We start from the raw sequence: 26396 nt of genomic DNA, 5'->3' as shown, positions 1-26396 counted from the left end.
AGAAGGCTTCATGTGGAGTATTTCTTGTGTTGTTTCTAAAAGCTCAAAGCAAGATGTAATGCCTGTAATTGTTTTGTATAAATAGGAGTTACAAACTGTTAAATCTGTGGTAGGAAAGACAAAATTAAGTTCAAAAACCAAGTTAAAAAGCTAGTTTTTTCAGTTAAATAAGCTGTAAAATAATAATTTATTCCTTTATAACTTTATATCACTCATTAGTTGAACACTGAGTGTTCTATTTTCTTCTGGACAGCACTGCTAAGGGAAAACTTCTTTGAAAAATGCTGAGCCTTATGAAAAATAAAAAAAAAAACCTGTGGTGTGTTTAGAAGTCTTGCAAAAGATCTAAAAGAAAGATCAAAGGACAGTCTAAGATATATGAGAAAGGCAAACACTGAGTGCTACTGTGTTATAAATATTCTGTCAGTCCTTTATTACTGTTTTTTACAAAAATTTCATAGCCGGGGTGGAAGTACCTTTTTTTCCTTTTTCCTAGTAGGTTGCAATTATTTAGAGACTGTGAACTTTAAAACAGTGAGTTGGACAATGGCTAGAAATACTTCAGTAATCTCTGATTTCTTTGGCTGAAATTATTGCTTTTTTGTATATAACAATGTTGAGAGCGCGCCATTCAGAGTAACTTTTCTGAATGTAAACCACGTAATTTGTGTATCATATTTGTCCAAACTAAATGGGAAATGGAGAACTTGTTCATTTCAGTGATGTGGTCTCTTATTGTTTGTATTGGCAATAAAGTCTGGCTTCATCGATTCTTTTGAGTCAAAGGTAGCACACTTGCGGTGTCACCTGTACTGTGACATAGAAAATGGAACAAATCTCTGAGCTGTTTATGCCAGCCACTGAAATGGTTAGGTAGAAGCCTGAACAAAGTTCTAGGTCCACATTTGGGACTGTTGTCTGCTTGCAAGTATAGTCATGATATGCATGTCTTCTAGTAATAAAAGAATTTGTTCTAAAAAAGATGTTACACAGAGAAGAAAAAATTTAGAAATAAAGTCTATCTTGTCATCTCAATGAACTTGTAGTAAAGTACACAAACAGACATTAATCTTGAACTGAAGTCAATATGGTCTTCGAATGAAATTTTGTTAAAGGTGTTGGACACTTTCCCCAATTTACTTATGATTTTGATATTTGATCCCATTTGAGGCATATATTTTTGGTGCTGTATGCATTCCTTGTGTTTGAAGATGGCATTGTTGAAATGTGGCATTCAATGTCGTATTTACTTTCTTGCATTTTCAGTATGCTGTTTTAAAATATTTGTTTCAATGAAGTTTAAAGGTTCATTGTCCAACACTGCCTGTTTGGATGACAGCAGCTTGCTTGTTAATGTGGCACATTAAGAGAGATCATTTTATTTTTTTAGGTTTTCTAAGAAAGCAGAGAAAAAGGAAACAGTTTTAGAACAAGGTGCTGATTTGGTGTACTGCATTTAATATTGTTGCTATTAATTGTATATCCTTTAAAATGAAAATGAAAATTTGAGGGCTAGCTAGTTCATGAATCAGCATTTCCTTGTGTTTCTGATCTGAGAAACATTTTTTTAATGCTTGTGTATTTTATGTACCTGAATTAAACAGACACAGAAAATTTTAGTGATTTGCTTGGGCTCATACCATATATAAGAGTCAGAGCAGGGTTGAAAGAGGCCTACTATCACTGCTTCCTAAATAAATCTCTTAGCCACACATTACTGCTCATCTATCATTCAAAATATATGAATCAAAAAATAATCTAGTCTTATAAGAAAGTGTTTTCATCTGTTGACCTCAGTGCTCTTAGGATAATTACTACTAATTAAGCTGTACGTATGAGAAAAAGTAAGACACGTATCAAGTGATAATTTGTTGGGGCTTAGAATATGACAAGCTAAATTGATTATTTAAACCAACAGGACACAAGTCCAAATTGCTAAAAGGTGTTTGTGAAATTTAATCATTTTACTATACATTGGCAAGAAAATCCCAAAGAATTCATCATTTGTATGTTTTGTTGGAAACTTGTGTTGTATGATATTGTATAATTTCATCAAGTCATTTTTCAGTTATTTTCAGTTATTTAGGGCAGTAAATTCACTAAGGTGTGTCAGATTTCCTGAAACATGTCTTAATCCATGCACATGTGGTAGACAGATTTGCAGTGTGAGGTCTGACTTCTGCCAAGCCTGGGCTTCTGAGTAAGAAGCCAAGGGAAGAGGCAGCATTGGTACCAGCCTGACAGGCCCTGCAGTGTAGCAGCTCTACAGTAAATGAAGTTTCATGGTGCTCCTTGGAGCCCAGAGGGCCCTGCAGCAGTCGTAGGACACAGACACTCTGATGAGCAAAGAGAAGCAGTGTCTGAATGGACTTGAGCTGTGCAGTGCTCCTGGTGTTGAGTGTGACTCTTGTCTAACAGATGCAGACAGACAGGATTCCATCAATCTGTTTCTGGGAGTGTTCAGGCCTGCAGAAGGAAAGCCACATCTCTGGGAACTTCCCACTGATTTTTATTTGCATCACAAGAACACCCTCAGTCTGTCACAGACCAGGCAAAGGTACTTTGCTGTTCTATTTTTTGTTTTATTTGGTATTGCTCTAATAGATTGTAAAAAATACACATTGTTAATCAAATAATTAGGCCAGCCTGTCAAAAACTTGCTTACTGTTTTTTATGTTTATACAAAAGCTTAAAAAAAACACCTTCAAGAGATTACCAAAAAATGCTGAATGTTGGTGCTCAGTAAGTTATTTTCCTGTGGTGTATAAAAAGAAGTTTAATTTCATATGAAATTCTATTCTTCAGTGTAAAATACTTCAGTGTTATACTGAAGTACACTTATTACAGTTTCATTAAGCAATATATAGGTGCATTCTTCATAGTCAGATTTATTAATGGTTGAATTTGAAATTACGTGATAAGGATAACATTTTTTTTTCTATGTACTGCACTTAGTCTGCAGCTGTGCATACCAAGAAACCCATGTTTTTCTATCTTCCTTTCAGCCTATGTTTAGCCTGTTTTGAAGACTTATTTTTATGTATTTGCATTCCACTGTAGTTGCATGGTAATATAGAGAAGGAATAAAGTATACAATTTTAAAGTAATCCCATTGCTTCAGAGAGGGAAATGATTTTTTGAAGACTATGAATACTGTGCTTTTAAAAAAATCCATTTTAACAAAATGGACAGTACTCAACTTGTCAACTAAACAATCTCTTGGGATTTTTTCTGGTTTTATCTTCATTCATTTTGTGAGCTATAAAGCCCTTTAGTGCAAATGGCAGACCTGAATATCTGCATTTAGATTTTTGTCTGACCAAATCTGCAAGTGTTTAACCAGTGTGATCAGTCCCCATTGGTTGCTTATGCTGTTAACCTGTTGCAGCAGCTGGCACATAATGTGGCTCTTTCTGAATTTCAGTCCTCTTGTATTGTCTCCTGAGGCTTCTCTTAAAGGTAGCTTATATGAGCCATAAAACCAAATGCTATTTCAGGCATACATTAAACATGGAATATTAATTTTCTTAACTACCCATTTTGAACATTATTGTATGTCTAAAATAAATTCAGCTGATATATTGCAAATATGCAAATGTTCTTGTCTCCCTTTCATCTGTTACTCTGTTCAGACAGGCCATCTCTTATTTGTCACACATACTGCTCTCAAATGAGGTGGACTATTAAAAAGAAATATTGGTACTCTTAATTTGCTTGTTCATTATTTTTACCTTTCATTCTAACCAGAATTTCTTCTGAGCAGTTATAATATACAATCAAGATGTTTCATTATGTGAATAAAATGACACCTTCCTGTAATAACTAGGTGAAATAAATATGTGAAAAAAAACTCCTCTAAGTAATTTTTTGTTTCTACCAAACATTTTGACAAGTTCTTTGTGTAGCTTTTCCCTGCCTGTGTAGTGCTTCTTTTAGATTCCTTGGGCAGAGCAGCAAAAGAAATAATGACACTTGTAATGAAATCAAGGATATAGGAGAAGGAAGATGTTTCCTATCATTGAAATTTCTTTGACTATCTGTGTTTTTCCTATATTGTAATTGCCTCCTCATCAGGAGGAAGATATTTAATAAGATTCATATCTTACTTCTATATAATTAATGATTCATGTGAAAGGACAGTGAATATGGAAAAGGAGACTTTGTGTTGCAATGTTACTTATCATTTATACGGGCAACAATACTGGGTGTGTCTGCATCATTTCTGCCGGCACTGGAGAAAATTGCTTACTAGCATGGTACTTTGAGATGAGGCAGGGCCATCAGGCATAACTCATTCCTTATTGTCTAGGATATACACAGTTCTTGGAACTGAAGTGTGTTTCCTGCCTGTCCTGTACCATCTCCTAAATCCCACTAACAAGCCTATCCCTGGCCATGGGAATACACCCATTGTGTCTGCTGCAGATGGCTACATTGACAGGAGTAGGAGATAACCACATTAATGCTGATTACAGCCCTCACAGTATTGTGACTACACAAGTATTTGAAATAAAAATCAATGAAGACAATTGTGTTTTCATTCCATGTAATGAAGTAGAAGAAACTATCAGAATTAATCAGAGAAGAAATTAAAGTATATTTGAGAAGAGACAATAAAAATGTGTAAACATGAATGAAAGCTAAAACGTGCTTTGTTTTATGAATGTTGCTTGACTTCCTTTGTTGTTTTACAGAAATCCTGAATAAGTTTCCAGCAGGGCTTGAATTTTGCTGTTAGATATGCCAATGGCTCTCAGACTTATGACAGCTGTTACACCAAAATATATTTCTTTGTGTAGAAGTCAGCTGCTTTGACAGTCATCTGATTTAATTGTCGTTGACCTTCACTTCTTCATACATTTTTCCTAAATTTTGGAATCTGAATAACATCTGGCAGGGGATCCCTTCCCCCTGTTCCTCTCACCCTCCAAGGACGAGAACAAGAAAAATACATAAATACTTTTGATATGTACAAAGACATTAATACATTAATTTTCAGTGCTGTAGAGGTAGGCACCTGAAATGTATTTTATAATGAAAGAAAACCACTCTTCTGTCCATACCTGTATTGAGTTTTGTGTGTTTAAATTTCTTGATTTAAGAGCAAAGTAGTTGGATAGGGGCCTGTTGAAACCCTCCCTCCAATTCAGCAATGTTTGCTGAAGTGACACTCTATGGATGGGTGATGGATAGGCTGGGTACAAGATCCAATCTCCTGTATCAATTGTGCTTCTGTTTTTCCTGTACAGCTATACTTACTGGTGGACCACAGGTGTGCTAAAGCATTTGCCTCTTCCTTTTGATGAAGGTAGGACCTCTATTTACTCCTTGCCTTGCAGAGTATCTTAAAAAAGAAGTTTTAGTCACAAATGTTTCTTAATTTAGATCCCAAATCTGAAAAAAAGAGTGTTTCTGTAATGATTTCTTAAATACTTCTCCACCCCCTCCCCCCTCCAAGGAGATTTGATTTTTCAATTGCAGGTTGCAAGAGCTACCTAAGTGGCTGAAGCTTGACCTTCATATGTTTGGGCATACTTAAATTTTTTTTTCTTGTCTATTAGCATATGTTTGTAGTCTGTGCTGGTGATCCTGTTCCTGTCACAATTGACACAATATAGCTGATGCTGATGTGCCTTATTTCTCTGGGTTGCTGTGGAGCATGTTTTATTAGGAATTGTCATCATGAAATGAAATCAAATTACAGTGGTTGATAATGCACATTTATTAAAGATGTGCAATGCATCTTCTTCATGTCGTATTTCCTTGTCTCAGAGGGGTTATGACTGTAGGAAAAAAATTGCCTGGTAAGGTGGCTAGGTGAGCAGGCTACTGTTCGATTAGATTTTTGCAAGAGTCAGTAATTGCTAGTAAAAAGATTTTATTTTTGCCCCCTCAGTGACATGTGCTGAAAACAGACGCAAGTTGACAGTGAAGAAATTCCACAAATATGAAGAGGAAATTGATATCCACAATGAGTTTTTTAGGCCATATGAGTTGAGCAGTTTTGATGAAACCTTCTGCTTGGCAATGACCAATTCTACACGGTATATTGGGATGGTTTGTGACTCTAAATCCTTGAATAGAAGTTGATTTGGTGTAAACTAAATATGCATTTGATTTTTTAGGTTAAATATGTGTCATTTCAAATTTAGCAAACTTCTTGAAACTAAATCACAATGCTACATGGAAATGTTACTCTTAAAAAATCTGTAAAAGTAGCAAATAGATTTCCAATTATTTTTTGTTATGGAGTGCCTAGTGTCTGGGTGATGCCTGAGAGATGAACTTTTCTCTGTTGATTCAGATCACAGAAGCTACTTTCAAAACAATTGTTCTCTCATCGTTCTGTTCTCGTTCTGCAGTTGTTTTCTTCAGTTCATCTGGTTCTCACAGCTGGTCAGATATTTTTGGGGAATTTTAGTTGGCAGCAGTCAGCTGGCTATTTGGAGCATAATCTGGATCATGGTTTGGCTAAAGATTTCCAGGCAGATTATTTTTCATGTAGCTGTTTGACCCAATTTGTGTGTTGGCAGCATTTTGAAAACAATGTATGAAGCACTGAGTTATCAGGCCTCTTCAGCAGAGGGATGAAGCACAATGCTTTAGCATCTTTGCAGATGTTTTATGGAACTAAATAATGCAGCTGAAAGCTTTTTAAATACCTAGGTTATATGTACATCAACTTCAAATTATAAAGTTAGAACTTGAATCATCATCTTTATGATGATTCTTTAGTTCCCAGGTAGATGTTAGAGGTGGTTCTTCCAGAAAATTAAAAAATTTCATGTGTTGCACTTTGTTCATAAACACTTTTTCTATTTTGGCAGAGATTTTATGCCTAAGAATGTGGGAATTGATCCAAGTCCATTCACTGTTCGTAAACCTGATGAAACTGGAAAATCTGTGTTGGGGTAAGTCTGAAATCATAAATTTTGTTCTGGTTTAATAGTAGTGAAATTGTAAGGAAAATATATAAACTCTTATATGTGTGTCTGTGAAGAATATTCTATGTTACATGGGAAATAGAAAATTCATTGGTTTTATACTGCAAAATTGTACACTTTGAAAATCACATCTAATTTGAGATTTTTATTTGACACTAGGAATTCTTAATTCGACTTGCTTAATATTTTCTGTCTTCTCTGATTCCTCAAAGTGAAATTCAGGAGAAGATTTTATCAATAATATACAGAAGTTATTAAAATTTGATCACCTCTTCATCATAGTGTCAACTCTGTTCTCTATTGGAGTTGACAGCAGTGCATATTTTCTTGTTGTCTTTAAAAAAATGATTAATTTTTCATAAATAGTGCATATTCTGAAACAGCAATAAATGCCAATTTCAGCATTGTCTTTGATAAAATATGTTATTTAAATATTATGGATAAAATTATATAAAACAATCCAGCAACAGTTGCTGGGACAAATGGAATGCTTCATTTAGCTGCTTTTGCATCCTGGACCTGCTTTGTTACTCTCTTTGTTCCACTGCTGTGTCCCACAAGGGCTGTGCAGAACCTTCCTGAATTCATTCTCTCTTTGGTAGCTCATATTAAGGAAACCTTTTGTCAGTAGTTACTGTGCTGTCACAGCATTATAAGTTCCTCTGAAAACTTGCTGTTTTGTTAAACACTAGAACATTTGACTCTCATGTGCTCTTGTCCTGAGGGTCTCATTGTCAATAAATGTTGAGAGTAGACTATCACCAGAGCTTATCACCAGTAGAACCTCATTTCATGCTACTGATTCCCTGGGAATAAACAGGAAGACTGTTCAATGTTACACAGTTTGTCTCTGCTAAGAATTTGATATTATGAGTATTTTGAGGATAAGCTTTATTCTTCCGCTTTGGTAGAATGTCAGATTTTGGACTAGTTTGTCTCCAGGTACTCTATTAAATAGTTGACCATTATATAATTTTCTCAGGCACTTCTAGTCAAGCTCTTTGCTGTGATTTTTAGGGGTTGATGTGGGACAGAGAATCAGCTCCATCAAAACCATATTCCAGGACTCCCTGTGTATAATTTATAAGACTTCCCCTTCACTGACTGTGTCACAGGGTAAAACATGGCTTCACTCTTGCAACTCACCCATATTTAGCCTTGCAAAAGGCAGTACTTTTGCCTTGCTCATTTGTCATCATCTTTTAATCTAAGACATTTCTGAAGGAAATTTGGTGGTCTCTTTTTGTCTGTAGGTGTTCAGGTCACAAGGATGCTTAGATCTTGGCTGGGTACATGCTGGGAGTGGGGTGAGGATAACACTCTTACCAGTTTGGCTACTTGCTCCATTTCTCAGCTTTCAGAAAGAACTGGGTTTTTTGTGACCTTCACCTCATATAGAAAAGTAGGGGAAAATCCCTTTGTTTTCCCTAAAAAGAATGCTTATGTCTTTACAACTTTCTGTAAATTTCAGTCCAGAAAATGTCAGGTTCTGCTGAGTCAGAAATCAAATTCACCCATGGTGCTATTTTCCTCAAGGCATTTTTTCCAGCTCTAATATTTGTTTTTTTGATACAATAATGTCCTTGGGGGTGGGGTATGCTCTCAGATCAGAACCTTTAAAGGACTCTTCTACTTGTTCTTATGATCAAGGAACATGTATAAAGTGTAGCTAATTCAGTACAGGGATAAACTGCTATGTGAGTTTCACTTCAAGAGGCAGCATCTGTAACAGTCATGGTGTACTCCACTAGGGCTCAAGTGATGCTGATGAGAGCACTAGACCTGCATCTCCAAATAGCATTTGCATCAATCTATAGGCTCTTTTCCCAGCCTTTAGCATGGTGCTGTCTTCCTTTAGAATGAGACACACCGTCTGCCAGTGATCCATGGAACAGTCACTGCAGCAAGGAAGAGATGTTCCTTCCCTATTTCCAGGGATTTGTCTATAAACTATCTATCCACCAGTTAATGTCTATTCATTAACTGCCTTCCCTGAAAGATTGTGACAGTGTCTGAGAGGAAGTTGCAACTAAATACTCTTCTGTGGCCAGTAGGAGAGGATGCAGAGCACATAAGTCTGATGTGATTTTTGATGGGCAAAGTAATGTGTACCTTTCAGAGTGCATACAGTTAAATCCAGTGTTAGCCTGCTTGCACAGAGATGCTGTATCTTGAAGGCTTCTTATAAATAAGACACTTCTTTATAATCAGAATTTCTTGAGTGAGATACGTACTGCATCAAGAAATGTTGCTGATTAAAGAATCAGATTGAGGGGAGAGGTATGGAAAATAAAGGAAAAAAAGGGACATTACCATTAAGATTTGGAACCAAGATTAAGGAAACTATTGGAGTGGATATTGTTATTAATCAGAAAGTGAAGCTTTTTCCCAGATCAAAACTAAAGATGTTATGTCTCAAATAATTTTTATTCCTTTTTATTTATTCAGTTGTTGGGAGGGATTTAAGTAAAGAATCATAGAATTGGTGGAGAAGCTGAGAGAATCCTTTGGGCTTTCTTTAAATCCTCTGGAATATGAAGAGATTGAAGACAAATCAATCAGGGATTTTAAAAGATGAGTAAAAAGTTGCCCCAGAAGTTAAAACTTATTTCCCTGGAAAGATTGTAACCAAGATTAGGAATTTTAAATATTCATTGCTAATATCTTGCTGATTTCATAAATGCACACCGCCTTTCCTAATAGGAACAAAAATAACAGAGATGAAACTGTGCTGCAGCGCAAAACAGCTGCTAGTGCTCCTCCACCCCCAAGTGAGGAAGCAGTGTCAAGTAGTTCTGAAGATGATTCTGGGACAGATAAAGAAGATGAAGGTGCTGTTTCTCAACGTTCAACTCCAGTAAAGGTGACTGATACAGGAGACAATACAAAAATCACAGAGGTAAGAAATTACTGAGTTAAGCGAGAAAGCTTAAAATTCACATTCTCTTAAAAAAGCATTATAGAACAGTCAGAAGTAAAGCACTGAGAAATTTAGTGACAAAGGTCTCCAGTGTAATTTTTTTGTGTAGATATTAGCATAACTGAAACACAACTGTTTGTTAACCTTTTCTGTTCTTCTTGTCATGTAATAGTGAAACACAAAGGAAAATAACATTTTAAAAAAGAAAACTCCTGTCAGAAACCTATGGCCTTTGGAAGGTATTTGGGTCATTAAATAGTTTAAGATGCACCTGTATTTGTGTGTTAATTCAGAGCAGTAGTGCACATCTGATTATTGTCTGTTACTGTGCTCTGGCACACATCATTAGGTGGCCTTGGAGCATGCAAATGATTTCTTTTCTCCAGGAACGTACTTGATCTACGTACTTAATCAATATTTAGTCCATGGGAGTTAATCTGGAGCAAACCCCCTGAAAGACATGTAGTATGAACCTGAGGTCCTGAGAGCCACCTCTTGGAATTACAAGGCAATTCCTTTTGGACAATGCCACTTGCTTAGGTCGATTAACTGTAAATTAATGTTCATTCTGTCTAAATTTCAACCTGATTTATGTGAACACTTTTAAATTGCTGTCCCATAATTACGTGGTCTGGCATTAAAAAAAAAAAATTACCTAACTTCAAAAATGTGCATGATAATGTTACCACACAGGTCCTATGCTATTACTGCTACTAAGGCTGCAGATAATGGCAGTGAATAAAAGAGTGAAATAAATTGCATTTGCCCAGTCAGATGGAAAGAATGTATATTTGCAGTTGTGGGCTATTAATCTTTTTTTGCTTGCATAACTCCCATTTTGTTGGAATCCCTTGGGTGCTAATTTAATGAAAATACTGAGTTGTAAAAGGATTATAGAATTGTCTATTTTATTAGTTCATGTAATAGTTCTTCAAATTCTTTCTTGTAGATATCCATTTTGGATACCATTGAAAGTATCTTAGCAAATGGTTATGCTAATGTATACTGTAGAAATTTGGAAAATACTTATAAATACTTATGTTGTCTGACAGGGTGGATTTTTTTTAAAGCCACAGCTAATTTAAATGGTTATAGGATTGTGCATGTTACCACTTCTGAGGAAAATTGAGTATTTATGACCTTAGCATAAAATGTAGTGCTTGATAGGCAGCAGACAATTACACTGCCTTTTTTTTTTTTGTTTTGTTTTGCCTCGATTCAAATTTTGATTCATTTCAGATTTTAGCCTAGGGTTGTGTGTTCTCGGATAATAGATTTTCAGCCTTCAGTAGTGCAATAGTATCTTCTTTCTAAGCCAGTACAAGCACATTTATTTATTTGTATTTATACAAGTTATTTTATCTAAAAGTTTTCCATTTTCTCTGAATAACAGAGTACCTCTTCACCAGCAAATCAGATTGTTTCTAGTTTTTTTTAACAAAAATCCAAGTTGAAATTTTATTCTTGATTCCTTCTATTGTGTAATTTGTCTCACATCAGTTTTTCCCTCTGTTTTGAACACATTTCAGTACTCCGACCTAAGATATCTTTTTTAGATTTTTAAGATGCTTAAATGAAAGGTGTATGTAAACACAAAGTGTGATTTGAAATATTGAATTTCAATGGCTTAAAAATTGGGTGAGCTATTCTGACTTTTTAGTAACAATATGAAGAAATATATTTCAACTGATTAGCACCTTTTCATGCGTTGAATTTTAGTCATAATTTACATTGTTAATTCATGCCATTCCTTGTTATCGGGGGAACTCAAAAAGCTGGTACCTTTCTGTTCACATCTCTGAGAAGTTAAAAAAAATACATTTATTCTTATGGTCAGCACATACCTTTCTGAAGTTCTTTGATTTTGAATCATTTTGAACTAAGAGAAAATTGTCTTTTTTTGAGTCACGTGTCTTGTCAGAAAACTCCCCTCAGTTTAGCACTGAATCAGTAGACACAGTTAGTGAGCTATTGCATATGCACTGATTCCTTGTTATAGTTGACTGACATGATTGCATAATGTATAAAATAAAAATAGTTCTGTTCAACCTGAGGTTTCTATTTATTGCAGAATTGACAGCAGGAAATGTGAAAGCAAATGTGGGAGCATGTTCTGAACGAATATGTTTTATTCTATATTAAGTTTCAATACAGAACAGAATTTAATAACTACACCATTATGTTCTATTAATATAATTTAGTCTCCTAATATGTTGTTTTAGCTGATGATGTCTTTCAAGAATTCTTTACTTGTTGAATAAATGTGTTGATTAATATTTTTAATAAATAATTTTCTTTTAAAAATATGTATAAGCTATGATGGCTGTGGATGTGAGAAACCTGTTTGTTTTTGTCTGCACTTCTGAAAAGATATTTTGCTTGTAAGGAAGTTCTTTCTTAAGAGAAATCTTTCTTTGGGTGTTGTTACAGTATTCCTAATCTGAATCTTTCTTATGTTCCAGAATGTAGTGCAAGCAACAAAAGATGTGTATGGAGTCAATCTTTCAGATATCCCTTCAGAAGATGATCTTGCAATATATGCAAGGTGAGATAAATTTCCAGTGGTAATTGGTAAAGGATAATTTGAGCTAGTTAAGTGCAGTTTGTCAAAGTGCTGCCTTTGATTAAACTTACTTAAATGAGAAATTTGCCTATATGTGCTAACTCTTTCAAAATCAAACTGTTTTCAGCTGTCTGTGTCAATTCTGATTTCAGTGGAAGCTCTGCAGATGTCTCTGAAAGCAAAATTTGGAGCTTAAATAAAATGAAAGATGCTTCAAAAGAAATACCTGTGACTTAATATAATCCTATAAATTCATAAGTAAATTAATAGGAATTCCATATTCCACTGATAAGTAAATTCCACAGAATTTACTTCTCAATGGAACCAAGAGTGGAACCAAGAAGGGTTCCATGGTTGTAAGCTTTGTAATCCGTGGGGTTTGCATTTTTCAAGTGTTGAATTACTCCAGTTCAAATCAGTCACAATGAAATAACTTTCTGTAAAAATGCAAAAAAAAAAAAAAAAAAGTTTCCTTTTTATTTAACATGATGTCGTGTAAGAAATCTATACTTCCTCAGGAAAGCACTGTGTATGTATTGAAGTGGATACTTGTGAGACATGGATTGACATGGCCTTGTGTGCGTTTGTTTTTATTTTCTAATGTGTAATAGCAGTAGCTACCTCGTTATATTTTAAACCTTTCAATTTTTAAGGGAAACTTTAATTCACTGTGATATCTAATGTGGTGATAATGGTGTTTCTTCCTGACTTAGTTCCTTAATCCCCTCAAAGCATTTTTTCTTTATATTTAAAATTTATTTTTCTCATACTTTTTCTTTAGGTATAGCTATTTCTCTTGCACTCTTTTGATCTTTAAAATTCTCATTTCTACCTATTTCCTACAAGCTGAGTCATTTGAAGATCCTACACTTGAATAGGGTTAAGGAGAATGTTTCTCATTATAGCTGAAATTTTTACCTTCATCTATGCCTCTACCTTTGTTTCTTTTTTATTTTAACCCTTGAAGATGGATGCAAATTTGACAACAGCAGGTAGTTTTTGTGGTTCAGAATATGGCCCAATGTGAGCTGGTATCTACTGTGAGTCTCTCTGTGCAGATGAACAACTCTGTGTTAACATCTGGAATCGCAGCTGCTTCCAATTTTATAATTTCTTCAGGCTGGATTAATGTTCAATCTATTATTAATGTAAAACTGTAAACCCCTTGGAGGCTTTGAAGCTCCCTATTTATATCCTTTTTAAGGAAAAAAACAAAACAAACCTTGCATTTATTTAATTTCCTTTGAGCAATGCAGGTTTTAAAAATAGAAAAAATTACAAATTCTTTATCTCTTTCAGCTAACAAGGCATGGTGCTATTTCTGGTCTGGTGTGCTGATTTATATAATAAAGGATGTCAGTAAAATCTATACTTTGCAAAATGTACATCGCTTGAGAATAGCAGCAATTTCTTTCACAGTATGGTGACAGTTCTCACATCAAGCCTTTTTCTGTTACTGTAATAAGGGAAATGGGGATGTAAGATCCTGACTTCATGTGACATCACTGGACATGTTACCTATTTTTTCATTATGAGGATTAGGGTCTCACAGATTCAAAGTAATTCAGGTTAAGTTGCTTTATGTCAACTGATCTGTATTAAGACTATTTGCAAATGCAAATTTAAAGTAATTTGGATCTATTCAGCCTGTTTTCACTGATGGCTGAGGTAATTCTCATTAAAACAGAAATCACAGAAGCCCAGATTGGTTCAATTTGGAAGGGACAGGAAGTCCCTCCAATAATTTGAGGTGGTGTGCTGCAAATCAGCTGTGTGTGGTACCTTCCTGATGTCAGGAAACTTGCTTGTGTCCATTTAGGTCTTGGAACTTTTAAAATAGTGAATAATTTGAAGCAATTAATTAAAACACTTATGCAATTGGTTTGCCTTTGATGGTTTCTTTAAAGTTGGTTTTAATAGTAGGCTCTTGCAGTAGAAGATCTTAATTATCCTGATTTGCACTTAAAATTCTCTTATTTAGTGATGTAAGTATTTATTCCTTTAACAGTCAAAGTGATGTTGCTGTCTCTGGGGCATTTATTTCTACAGTATAGAATCTGAATGGAGCAGAAAGAAAAGCTTCAATAAGTTGCTTAGGTACATGTTGTTCCTTTGACTTCTGTACACTCTTTCATGCTATTGGTTTTGCACTGGTAGTAGTTGCTTGTTAAAATGTAGTAAATATTCCTGAAGTAGATCAGTAAGACTTCTTAAGCTAAATGGAAGCTCACTGTTAAGAAAAACTCTCTGCCTCAGAAAATTAAACTTGTAAATCACAACTGACAGTTACTTGTCTTTTCAGTGGCACAGCTGTGTTGGAGAGTGAACAAACTGAGTGCAGGATTGCTACATATATTTACATTTGAAACTGTCTGACTTTTCCTCCTATTCTGAGTGACTAAGATTAGCAATGAACTACTTTTCAGAAGATTTTGTTCTACTTTATTGCCAAGGAAAAAAAAAAAGACAGTATTTTCTATTGGCAGTGTCTTCCAGCAAATATTTGGAGATGGAGAAATTATCCCAAAAGTTTGTGATTGTAAATAAAGGATCTGGACTAACAGCATTTCAGATGAATAAATTAGATTGAATTCAGCAAAGGACTGACTTAAATCTGAAACTTGAGAGACTTTGTGTCTTTTGCTGATTTTTCCAGAGGCTATTCCTCTGACTGATTGCTATGAGAAAGACATAGGAAATTGACTGCAGAGGGCTGCCTGTTTCTTAGGGGAGGCCTGTTTCTTCCTGTGACATACTGAGTGACGCCAGTTGATAGGCAAATCTGATTTCAAAGGAGGTTCTGAGTTCATGCATGCACCCTCTCTGAACTTTTAAAAATTTCTTGTTCACCAGAGAAGTTCATCATGATCAATGACTTACATAGTATGACTCAAAATCTCATTTCTTAGTGTCATTTTCCTTGTTTGATGATTTTTGGGGGATAGTTCTTTTATTTCTTTGATTTATTCTTCAATCTACTGCTTTTCACAGGTTTGTTCAGCTGGGACAGAGTCAGCATAAACAAGACAAGGGCAGCCAGCAATTTTGTTCAAAACGCCCCTTGGATAAGGTCATAAATTTGTAAGTATTCTTTTTCTTTTTCCATCTAGCCTGGTTTTGCTTTTGTCATTAGATAAGAAAAGTGATCAGGTAAATTTGATGTTAAATTGCTTCAGAGTCACACTTCCATTTTCCTTACTGCATAAGGGGTTTCAATGCATAGCATGAAGAACTGGTTTTTGGTTTTTTGAGGGTTTGAGTTTTTTGGGGATTTGATTTTTGTTTGTGTTCTTCTGGAGAGTCTTCTTTTTTGTTTTCCTTTTTAGTTGTTGTAGAACCAGGGGGATTCTATTTAAAAGTCTTAGCAATCCTGAATTAACAGAAAGTGCTGAATATTCTGAGTTTTGAGGGCAATTTCTTCTTGATTACTCTCCACTAGAAAACATTCAAAGTTGCATTTGAATCTTCTTAGTACTGGTGTATAAAAAGGGTCATGGTATAATCCAAATGTCATACTAATGTTGAACCAGGTCTTACAATTTAGATGATCAAGTACTACCTTTCCCAGCTGATACTTCCTGTAGTGTAAGCAGCTTAAAGTTTCACTAAGGCAAGGCAGAATTTTATTTACTTGTGTCCCTGGGGTACATGATCCTTTATCCAACAGCATGGCCACTTCTTAGAACTGCAAGAGCTTTTCTGCAAACCGTTGGTTTACAGAAGCCTCAGCTTTGTTTCCTGCACAGCCCTTTGTTCACTCCTCTGTATTCGTGAAGTGAGGAAACCCTAAACACAGCATTTATACCTAAGTAGGAAGAGAGATTGGGTGAGTCTCAGCTGGGCTGAGAAAGAATGACATGAAACTGATGTAATGCTGTGTATGAGACAATACTGTCTAATGGCAGTGTTTAGTCACTTGGTATTACCTACATTTGAAGTGATGATACCACATTTATAGGTAAATGAGCCTGTAGTTTTAGAATAAAACATGCATAATGGGTATTAAAGTAGCAAATTAGATTGGCAAACTGTAAAACTGTTTTGCAATATGAGGGAGCAAGCCTGAATGTTTTAAATGGACATGTTCATTAAAAAAATAGTTTGTAAGAAGAAGAATAATTTTGCTTTGAATTAAGGCAATGTCTTTTTCGTAATTTCAAAATCTCCCAGCATGTAAGACAGTGTAGGAGATAATCATTCCTTTCTTACCCCTTTAAATGTAAATTTTTTTTCCCAATGCTGAGCTGCTGTAAAATGAACACATTAAAGAAAGTTTCTACACAGAATTCTGGTGGCTTTGGGATAGTCAGATGTTAATTTTTCTCTTTTCCCAAGTGTAATTTCCATGTGTTTCTGAATAGTAGAAGTGTAAAAGTCATAGGGCACACAAATCCATGCCTCCTGTCACTCCTTCTCTCGAGGTCATGTAGATCATCTCTCCTTGCTACTTCTACCGAACATGTTCCTCTGTGCAGATGAGAGAGGAAAGAGAATATCTTGGAGTTGGTGATTTCTTTTTTATTACAGTATATCCCTAGACTGCTTAAAAATTTTCTTTGGGTTTTGTTCTGTAACTTTTTAAAAATGTTTAAATACTGTTAGGATGGTGACAGACTGTTCTTTTAGTTAAAGTCACAGATGTAGCCATTCTTAAAAGGCATGTTGTTCAACTGTGAAACAAGGAAGGTTTCTCTTACTGAGTTTGAATTGCTGCTCCAAATCAGGAATTTCCTTGGAGAATACTAAATTTTGAGAAATATAATAGAAAGAACAAAAGTGTACTCAAGATTAAGGAGAGAGGGAAGGTTTTCAGTAAGAGCAGCAGAGGCACAGCTGCTCTTATTTCTCAAGGAGCTCTTGAAGAAATTAAAAAATTATACTAACTTTTGATGATTTGATGTTAGATGCTTTTTAAATTGCAAAAAAAAATCTGACAAATTTAATTCTCTAGTGGTTGCTTCATATATGATACAAATGCAATCAAACCCTAGTTATTTTCATAGTAAAATTAGGTACTCAGTCTAAAACTTTGGGTTCATATCAGCAGTGAGATAAAATTTAACTTTACGTTAGTTATCTTTTCCACACTCTCAAGAAAAATTTTTTTAATAACCCCACATTTCACAATTTTAAACGCTTAACTGTTTTTATTAAATACATTAAGCCATTACAAAAGAAGAAATATTTCTTATTTTTATAATGTTGCTGCTGTGATATTTCTGAATTCAAATATGAATTGTATAAATATTGAAGAGAAGGCTCTGTCTTGAATTTAGAAACTGTTAAGTATAGACTAGAAATAAAAATGGGGACTTGAACAAGGACCAAAGTGATGCAGCGAGATAATACTGAAGTTGAGTGGAGGATGTGGAAGGATATTGAAGTTCTTCTTTTTGTTCTTAGAAATCCCATGAAAGAAACAATGATGGAATTTTACTTAGAGCTAAATAGAGCTAAACAGAGCTGCACTACTTTTAGCAGAGTCCTTTATAATGTGTGTGAAGACAGTCTCTTAAGTACTCTAGTGTAATTACTGTTGGCTGACACAGCGCACCTGTTCCTAATTCCCTAGTATTCATTCTGGTATGATATAAATAATACTGTTGTAAAAATGCACTCTCAAAACTTTTTCAAATGTACTTCATACATTAATCTAGGAGTACAAGAAACTTTATTCCCTCCTGAAAATGGAATTGAGTGTTTTGTTTCCCTGTAACACAAAAGAAGAGTGTGGGCATGCTTAAACATCCTCCTACCAAAGAGTGGCAGGTGCATACATCAGGGTCCAAGCTGTGCTTCAGGTCAGGTCACAGAATGCTTTGGGTGGGAAGGACTCTTAAAGACCATCCAGTTCTCCAACCCCCTGCCATGGGCAGGGACACTTTCCACTAGACCAGGTTGCTCAAAGCCCCATCCAGCCTGGCCTTGAACACTGCCAAGGATGGGGCAAGCACAACTTCTCTGGGTGACCTGTTCCAGTGAGGGATTTTCTCCTACTGCCTAAGTTAAACCTGTCTTCTTTCAGTTTAAAGCCATTTCCCCTTGGCCCATCTCTTCGTGCCCTTTAAAAAAGTCCCTCTGCAGCTCTCTTGCAGCCCCCTTTAGGCACTGGAAGGGGCTATAAGGTCTCCCTGGAGCCTCCTCATCTCTATGTTGAACAACCCCAACTCTGTCAGCCTGTCTTCATAGGAGAGGTACTCTAGCCCTCTGATCATCTTCGTGGGTATTTGCTTAGGGTTCAAACAAGGTGAAAAAGTAGATTTTGATTACTTTTTAGATGTACTTCAGAGACTTGAGGAGAACAAATGCAGTGTTGAAACAAATGCAGTGGCTTTCTGGTGACTGCTATATGTCTTAGAGCTAATCTACATCACCATGAACTTTTCCTTGGAAGTATGGAACATCCTCATTATAACTGAAAGTTTTAAGCCTATCTGTAGAGACAATGATACTCTTGGTGAAACCATAACACCAGGAAGCCTGCTCTTAAGTGGGATGAAAATAATTGAAAATTGCATGTCAAGGGTGCTGTCCTTCATGACATAAAGCTAATGTTCCTGTCCACATAATTTTCACTGGGAGGCCATAAAGCTACAGGTCTCTAGGGAAACCTGATAGCCAAGTCATAAATAACGTGCTCTCCTTCATGACTATTGTAAGATATTAAACTTATTAAGTAAAATAGATTTTTACATGAATAGGTTAGAGAAATAACTTTTAATTAAATAACTGGATAATACAAGCACTCTACAAATAGTTACAGCTTAATACAGGGTTATTAATCAAAGCTGGCACTCATGAACATGTGGTTCTTTCAATATATTTTTATCATGTTGATGCCAGTAGGAGGAAAATTGAGATTTGGTTATTAAATGTTCAAAATTAAATGCACTTTGCTGCCCAGCTTCCATTGTACCTAAGGAAAGGATTTTTGAGTCATTAGTGCTTCAGAAATGTCATATCTTTAGAAACCAGTCAATAAATAGAGAAGGCATCAATTTAGTGTAATGGCTCTGTTTTGCTTTTTACTTAATTGCCCACTTGCTAGTGGACCAGACAGACCAGTTATATTTATTGACACCTTTGTTGTTAGATAGTGACATTGATAAGTTAGTACAGTGTGCTAGTGTCAAATGCCATTGCTAGAGTCTCAGCTTGGATGCTTTACACTGGTTGAGTAAGTACTGCAGAAACTATGGATGCTTTGACAAACAATCTACTTTTAAAGCATGTAGACTAAGGTTTTTTACCAGTTCTGAAAACACTCACTTTAAATAAATTAGAAGTGATAATGAGAAGAAACTATCACATTGTTGAGAAAAAAAAAATTATGTTTTAGAGTATGCAGCCAAACTCTGTGGGGGACCAGTGATTTTATTGTCTCAAGTTCAATAGTATACTTGTATAAATAATTCTATCATTGCAATCAAAGAGTAATCAAATGAATGTATGGCTATGCAAAGCTGAAATATAAAATTGAAAATATTACTTTAATCTGGAAACCTTTTTGCTTTATATACCATATTCCAGTTGTACTGGAATATAGGCACAGTATGTCCTACATGACATGCTGCAGTAATTTTTTAAGACTAATGAACTGTTACGTGATGAAACATTCAAAATACAATATATTTTACTAAAATAAAAGGCTGCAAAATGAGGGAGCAAGAGTTTTTTGACAATTTTAATGGAGTTCCTCATTTAGAAACAGTGTCAAACATAAGTTTGTGCCCATAATGCAAGTAGGAGTTTATTAGGGCATTTTATTTATAGAAGGGCTTTCCCTTTGCTTAGATGTTCTAGTTCTTACTTGTTTTTTCACCTTCAAAAGAAGAGATTCTATGCATAAAAATAACTTTCTTGTCTCCTAAAAAAGCACACAGGTAGTGAGTCATGACTGTGGCTTCTGTAGAATATGGCAACGATGCTAATATCTGAATTTTCATTGCATTTGGGCTGGTTGATGTTTGCTTTATGAAATAGTGAGCTTTCACAGTAAGTTGCCACTTTACTTTTCTACCTGAGAAGCTCTGAGCATAAAAATATGTGTCTGTTAGGATTCAAATATGTTATTTGTTGGATGAAGAAGATTTTAAAAATATTTTCATAAAATATCTGAGTGCTGTTGCCTATAAAAAATTGTCTGCTTCCTGATAATTAAATAGCAATTTCTTACCTAATTAATCCTTTCTCTGTGTTGGCTCAGAGTATAATCACTTGTTATAACTGCTACTAAGTGGAAGCTCAATGAAGTCTTTCTTTTATCTGCTATAATGCATGGCACAGATCTACTTTAGCTGGGGTACTTACTGACCGTAGCAGATCTGAGGAAGGATGAAGAAATGAGGGCAGGGCAAAGGGAAGTGAGAAGGTATTCTGTAATGGGATTAATGACAACTTACCTAATTACCCTACTTGGAAAGCTGGGTCTTACCAGGTCTGCAGTAGGGATAAAAATCTAGGTAAATGAATTATCTGCTGGGAACTTGCTCTCTCATTGACTCTTCTGTATATTTCAAGGAAAATAAATACTCCTTTCTCTCTCTGTGGAAAATTTTTGCCTAAAGCTCCAAATATTCTGCATATTTGTTTTTTTCCAGAATACCCATCTCCTCCTTTTCTCAAGACAATATTTACGAAGTCCAGCCTCCAAGAGTTGATAGGAAATCAATAGAGATTTTCCAAGCACACATTCAGGCTGGAAGAGGAAACATGCAGCCCCTGGGAAGAGATGACTTCCTCATGTACAGAGAGTACATTCGGAACAGATACATGTAAATCCAAGCCGGATTCTCCTGCCAAATCCACTGGACTGATAAGTCACAAAAATAATTTTAGAAAGGAAATCTAGTTTTGTTCTTTTGCAGTAATGAATTTGTTACTAACTTTTCTATTTATTGTTCTTTACTGTTATCCATTTATTGTATTGTGCTTTAGGGGAAAAGGTGGGTTAATATCTGATTTAAAGGGTTATTTAATAGCTTTTTAGCTGAAAGTGTGTCCTAAGACACTAAGTGAATAATCAGAGCACCCAGTCACTGTAGAGTATGTAGCAATTTGTGGCAAAGAAAATATGGCATCTTTAGCTTTTTTATATTAATTTCTTACATTGTTATGTTTGCTAATAAAACTGAAGTGATTTGTACACGAGAATCAGAAGAGAATAGTTTTCTTCCTCTTTCTTCCCTGACAGAAAACAGTCTTCTTTTACAGCAGAATATTTCTTGAGGTTTTTAGCAAGTAAGTGCTAGAATGACTGCTTGCCATTTTCTGCTTTCTTAAGCAAAAGTGAAAAATATGTGGCTTATGTCAAAATCAAAATTTGCATCAACACCAATAAACTTTGTAAACCTAATATGTGTCAAAACTAATGTCACTGGTGCTGGTAGCTACAGAATCTGTGCCACGTGCTGCAGGGTGAAGATGGCTTGTGACTAATTATCACAGATTTCTAGTACAAGTCTGAGGAGAATCCCATAATGACTGCATCAGCAAATGAGGGAATGCTCTTCACATTATTGGGTTTGGACACCTGGAGAGTGCCAAACCATCCTGTCATTTATGACAGGCATTATCCTTTTGAAGCATACCCTTCCCATCCCTGTGTTTGTGCTCCTGTGAGATGCCTTTGGGTTCAAGCCTGCAGCCTCCAGGGAAAGTGGTGTTGGGGAGTGACCAGATCAGCTAGGGAGATCATGCAAGAGGAAGCAGAAGTTGGGTTAGGCAAGACTGAACATCATGTCCTGTGTTGGGTAAGAGGTAAAGAGGCAGCAGATGGCTAAATAGGTTCTTTTGGGCTTGTGAGTGAAACATTTTTCAAATTAAAATAAAAAGGAAGGGAGGAAGCCTGCTATTTGTAATTGCAAGCTAAAATTCCCAATACTTTGTAGGCCTTTGCCTTGAAGAATACTGACAGTATCGGCAGCATTCTTGACAGAACATTTTGTTCCACAGGCTTGTACAGACCATGTTTCAGAATTTTCTGGAACAGCAGAATAACTGCTTTAGGGATGCAGCCAACTGCATGTAACAGATGTAGAGAACATGTTTGTGTTCACAGTAAATTGCTTTTCAGGCAGCTACTGTAGATTTGTGGCTGCTTGCTGCAAACATGTTTGCATATCTTTGAATATTTTATGCAGTAAGTTGCACCTCTGTCAGTAATTCAATTTAAGAAAAGATGCCATGGGTAAAGGGAAAAATGGTTTCTTGTGATACAAGTTTGTGTGTCTCAGGGAAGGACCTGCATGCAATAAATGAGAGCATGGTACCTTGAGTTACCAAAGCATTTTAGTGTCCATTCTCTTTTGTTACTTGTTTTGAGCCAAATGGTTGTATTTTAGGAGATGCAAGAATGAATTGTCACTTTAGGATAATACTTCATTGCAATTGTCAATGTTTTTTTCCTCTGGAAAAATAAAATATACCGAATTCTTTTGCCCAATATGAAAATAATTAGAAGGAATAAGTGCTTGCTTTGAAAAAAAGTAGAGCTGGAGTTCATATCTTAGTGAGACACATGCACACTTTCCTTACTGCACTTAAACTATTGCAAGGAATGTTTTCTAGACTACCACAGACCTTACTTTTGATGTTGATAGACTGGTAATTCATAAAAGTTACCATTGAAAGTGCACCACTTACCCACAGATAACTCAGAAGATGAAAATCACTTTTCAGCAACCAATGATTTTGTTGCAAAATTTAGGGATAGTAATGATTCTGCAGCTCTAGGAGAAAATATGTTCAGCCCTCAGCAATTCAGACAGTCCTCAAAGAAGAGGACTAAAGGAGATTGGTTTACAGTTCTGAGAGCTGAATGCCACCTCAGTGATGGCTTGTGTGATCTACCATCAGTGTACTCTTAGCAGCAGTTCAGAATGCTTCCAAGTGCCAATGTCCATTTTCAATAGGATTGTTTAAAGAAAAAAGAGTCCAGTGCACAAAGCAAGACTCCCAGCTTAACCCTGAGTAAACTCAACAGTCTGAGTGGACCTGCTGCCTAATGCACATAAAAATGATTATTTAAAATAGAAATGTACTCAATCACCCATCTAACCAGTTCAGCTGGATAAAGGACTCCCAAGGTGCTGCCTCTGCATCCACCTACTTTATCCCATTCTTGTGATAATAAGGTTCAGTTCGCAAGAGTGTTTAGAAGTTCTCAATAGATTTGAGATATTTTCCCTTTCAGAAGCAGAAGAAAAAGTGTGCAAAAATAAGAATAAACATGAAAAGAGTGGGCTGTGTTGGCTCTGAAGAGTAACATGGTGTTCTTCTTCACTTTTAAACCATATGGACAAAAGAAATATTTGAGAAATATGTTGATTTTTCCTCCATGATATGTTTAGTTTGTTTCAGTGTGTTTAAAGGTTACATTGCAATACCATCCCAAGATGTACACCTGGAAAATAATGACTTTTGGTTCTTTTCCTGTGGAATCGGGAAACACAGATATCAAATTAGGAATGATTTGGTAATTTATGTGCCAATGGATTTTGATGCCAATCCAACAGCTTAAGCTTTGTGCTGTGCCTGCAGGAGCAGTTCTTTTCCACAATTTTCATTGGTAGTTTCCCCTCTTTGTGAGTCCTGTGTCCACTTGCAAAACCCACTGACTTTTTGTTCTCTTCCTCTCGTTTTCCAGAGGAACTCATCTGTGGTCCTGAACCAGGACCACATTGATCACACAGCTGCCAGGAGGAAGAAGCAAAAGAGCTGGCTATAATTCTGGGGTGACGTTTGTGGCAGCTCTTTGTTTTGTTACTGGCTTTCTGAGATTTTTCTGCATCATCCAGGAAGGTTCTCTTGGCTTTCACAGACTTCACTTGTATAAACTCCAAAGGATATGTCCTGTCGAATAGTCATATTTTACAGTCAGAGGAAATACCAGCTTCACTCAGGAGATAATTTTATTCTCCATAGTGGTTTTACCCTATCAGTAATAACATAAACAAGTCCAGTTCACTGAGGGTAAAACTGAGGTATGTACACAGGAGTGTTCTATTTGCTGGTGTAGTTTCAATCCGAGTGATTGCCTAGAGGCTGATAGGGAGAAATACAATGTGCTTGGCTTCCAGATATCTCCCTCTTGTCTTGTATATATTTAAAAACCTAATTAAAGTTGTTACTTTTGGTGGTGATTCAGAAGTAATATGAAACTAGTGCGTAAAGTTACAAAATATTAGTAATAAAAAATCATACATTGAAATTACAACCCCTGCAAAAATTGCTAATCAGCAGTCCCCTTCTGGAGTTCCTGAATCTACCTGCTACAAAAAAAAACATTGCAGCTGCTGATCTGTCCACTGGAACCAAGCAAGAGAGTGCTGAGAAAAGGCATGAAAAATGATGTTTAGTTACATAATAACTTATGTATTGCTTTGCCAGAAAGACATGCTCTTTACATGACCCAATGTTTGACTAGAATATTTATATTCCTTTTTTTTAAATACATTCATCTTTGTAGCATATAGAGACAGTGTAGTCAAGGTAGGACAGCCAACAACATGGTATGCTCCATTTGCATTTCCTCATTCTAGGTGAGTTGTGCTGCCAGCACTAAAGCCCAGTGTGGTTTTCAGTCATTGCAATAGCCACCCCTTATTTCCAGAGAGATTAATAGGTCTGTTATTTTGTATTCCCTGACAGCTCAGGTACTCTTTTTTTTTTTTCCTCCATAGATGTTATCTTTTGTTTATTTCCCTTCTTTTTCTTCTGATTTTTTGGTAGTGTTTGATTTTTTCAGCATCTGTGGTTCAGATTTTCTCACATGTGACTGTGCCACAACTTGTAGTTTTCCCACTATATCCATCTCCTCCTTTTGGAGTTTTCACTTCTTGAAGCAAAACTCTGTAGTTGTAGTACACTGTCTTGAGTATTTTATTACTGATGTATTCCGAGTTGCCATCAATGAGACAATGTAACATTTCTTAACATGTTTGATTTTCTACCTGCTTCCCTGGAAATACAATGTGGATTATGTAAAGAGGAGAAAATAAAAGGAGAAACTAAAGAAAGTGGTAGGATTTTGACTCTCAATCAAACTTAAACCTTGCATGGAGACATTCTCGGCAGGCCAGAACTTCCGTAATAACTTCTCCCACAATAAAATTAAATACCCTGTGCCACCTTCTTCCTGGGTTTTCCCCAGATCAAGCTATTGGATAATTGACTCAGATGCTCACCAGTCTAAGCTATGAAACCTTATGCTGGGTCTAAGGTTCTACACTATATTTTGAGGGATTTTAAAATTTTTCTCCTCCACAGCTTGCAAAGGTGTTTTGTAGGCTCATGAACTCCCATCTTAGCAGGAAAGGGATCACTCAGTAAAACCTTTCCTAAGAGAGGCGGGATTTTAAGAAAGAGACCAGTTACCTGGTAGAAAATCCTTTTTCCCAGATGCTCTGATAATTTTTCTGCAGTAAGTCCTACAGGAGGTGTTTGTCCTTATGGTCTCCTTTCCACATAAATCACAGTCTTTTACAGCAGGCTTGATACCAGGAGTGAGCAAGAGCTGAAATGTATCTCAGTGAGGCAAGGGGAAAGGAGAAGGGTGAAAAGAGAGGGTTGGACGCCAGTGAGGTATGTTTGAATAAGCAAGCTGATGCACAGGGAAGAGTAGATTGGCAGGGAGGCTGCAATTTAGTTGCTAGGAAGTGCAGAAGAGCTGTGCATGCACCTGGGCACAGGCAGAGCGCTCGCTCTCACGTTGCCAGCCGGGTGGGCAAGTTGAGGGTGTGGAGCCGGAGCTCCCGGAGTCGCAGAGCCCAGCTCAGTGTGTGAGCACAGCCCAACATGCCCAGGGACACGTGGAGCAGGGGGCTTGTGCTGCTGTGGCAGGGAGGAGGCTGGGTCACAGCACGTGGAAAACAAGCGGTGAGCCTGCCATTGAGACATACCCCATATCCACATGAGCCCTGACAGGAATCACAGCAGTCATTTGGAAGACACATGTGCCAAGCCTGTT

At 36.2% G+C, this 26396-nt stretch overlaps 1 protein-coding gene across 2 annotated transcripts in view; it reads left to right on the top strand.

Annotated features, from left to right (window-relative positions):
* The window catches only part of FIG4 (FIG4 phosphoinositide 5-phosphatase), a 50664-nt gene extending 28882 nt beyond the window's left edge, over nucleotides 1-21782 (top strand). For both annotated transcript variants that reach the window (XM_030236015.2, XM_050971966.1), the window contains 8 exons: nucleotides 2419-2557; nucleotides 5250-5308; nucleotides 5897-6044; nucleotides 6828-6911; nucleotides 9648-9843; nucleotides 12327-12409; nucleotides 15419-15508; nucleotides 21028-21782. In XM_030236015.2, coding sequence (XP_030091875.1) covers nucleotides 2419-2557; nucleotides 5250-5308; nucleotides 5897-6044; nucleotides 6828-6911; nucleotides 9648-9843; nucleotides 12327-12409; nucleotides 15419-15508; nucleotides 21028-21205 — 977 coding nt within the window. In that variant the 3' untranslated portion in view covers nucleotides 21206-21782. The remainder of the gene's footprint in view (nucleotides 1-2418; nucleotides 2558-5249; nucleotides 5309-5896; nucleotides 6045-6827; nucleotides 6912-9647; nucleotides 9844-12326; nucleotides 12410-15418; nucleotides 15509-21027) is intronic.
* Nucleotides 21783-26396: the final 4614 nt, after the last annotated feature.

The sequence above is a fragment of the Serinus canaria genome, chromosome 3, assembly GCF_022539315.1.
Source record: "Serinus canaria isolate serCan28SL12 chromosome 3, serCan2020, whole genome shotgun sequence".
In the NCBI taxonomy this organism is placed as follows: Eukaryota; Metazoa; Chordata; class Aves; order Passeriformes; family Fringillidae; genus Serinus; species Serinus canaria.
The sequence above is the reverse complement of the archived record's forward strand: the minus strand, read 5'-3'. Positions and strand labels throughout refer to the sequence as shown.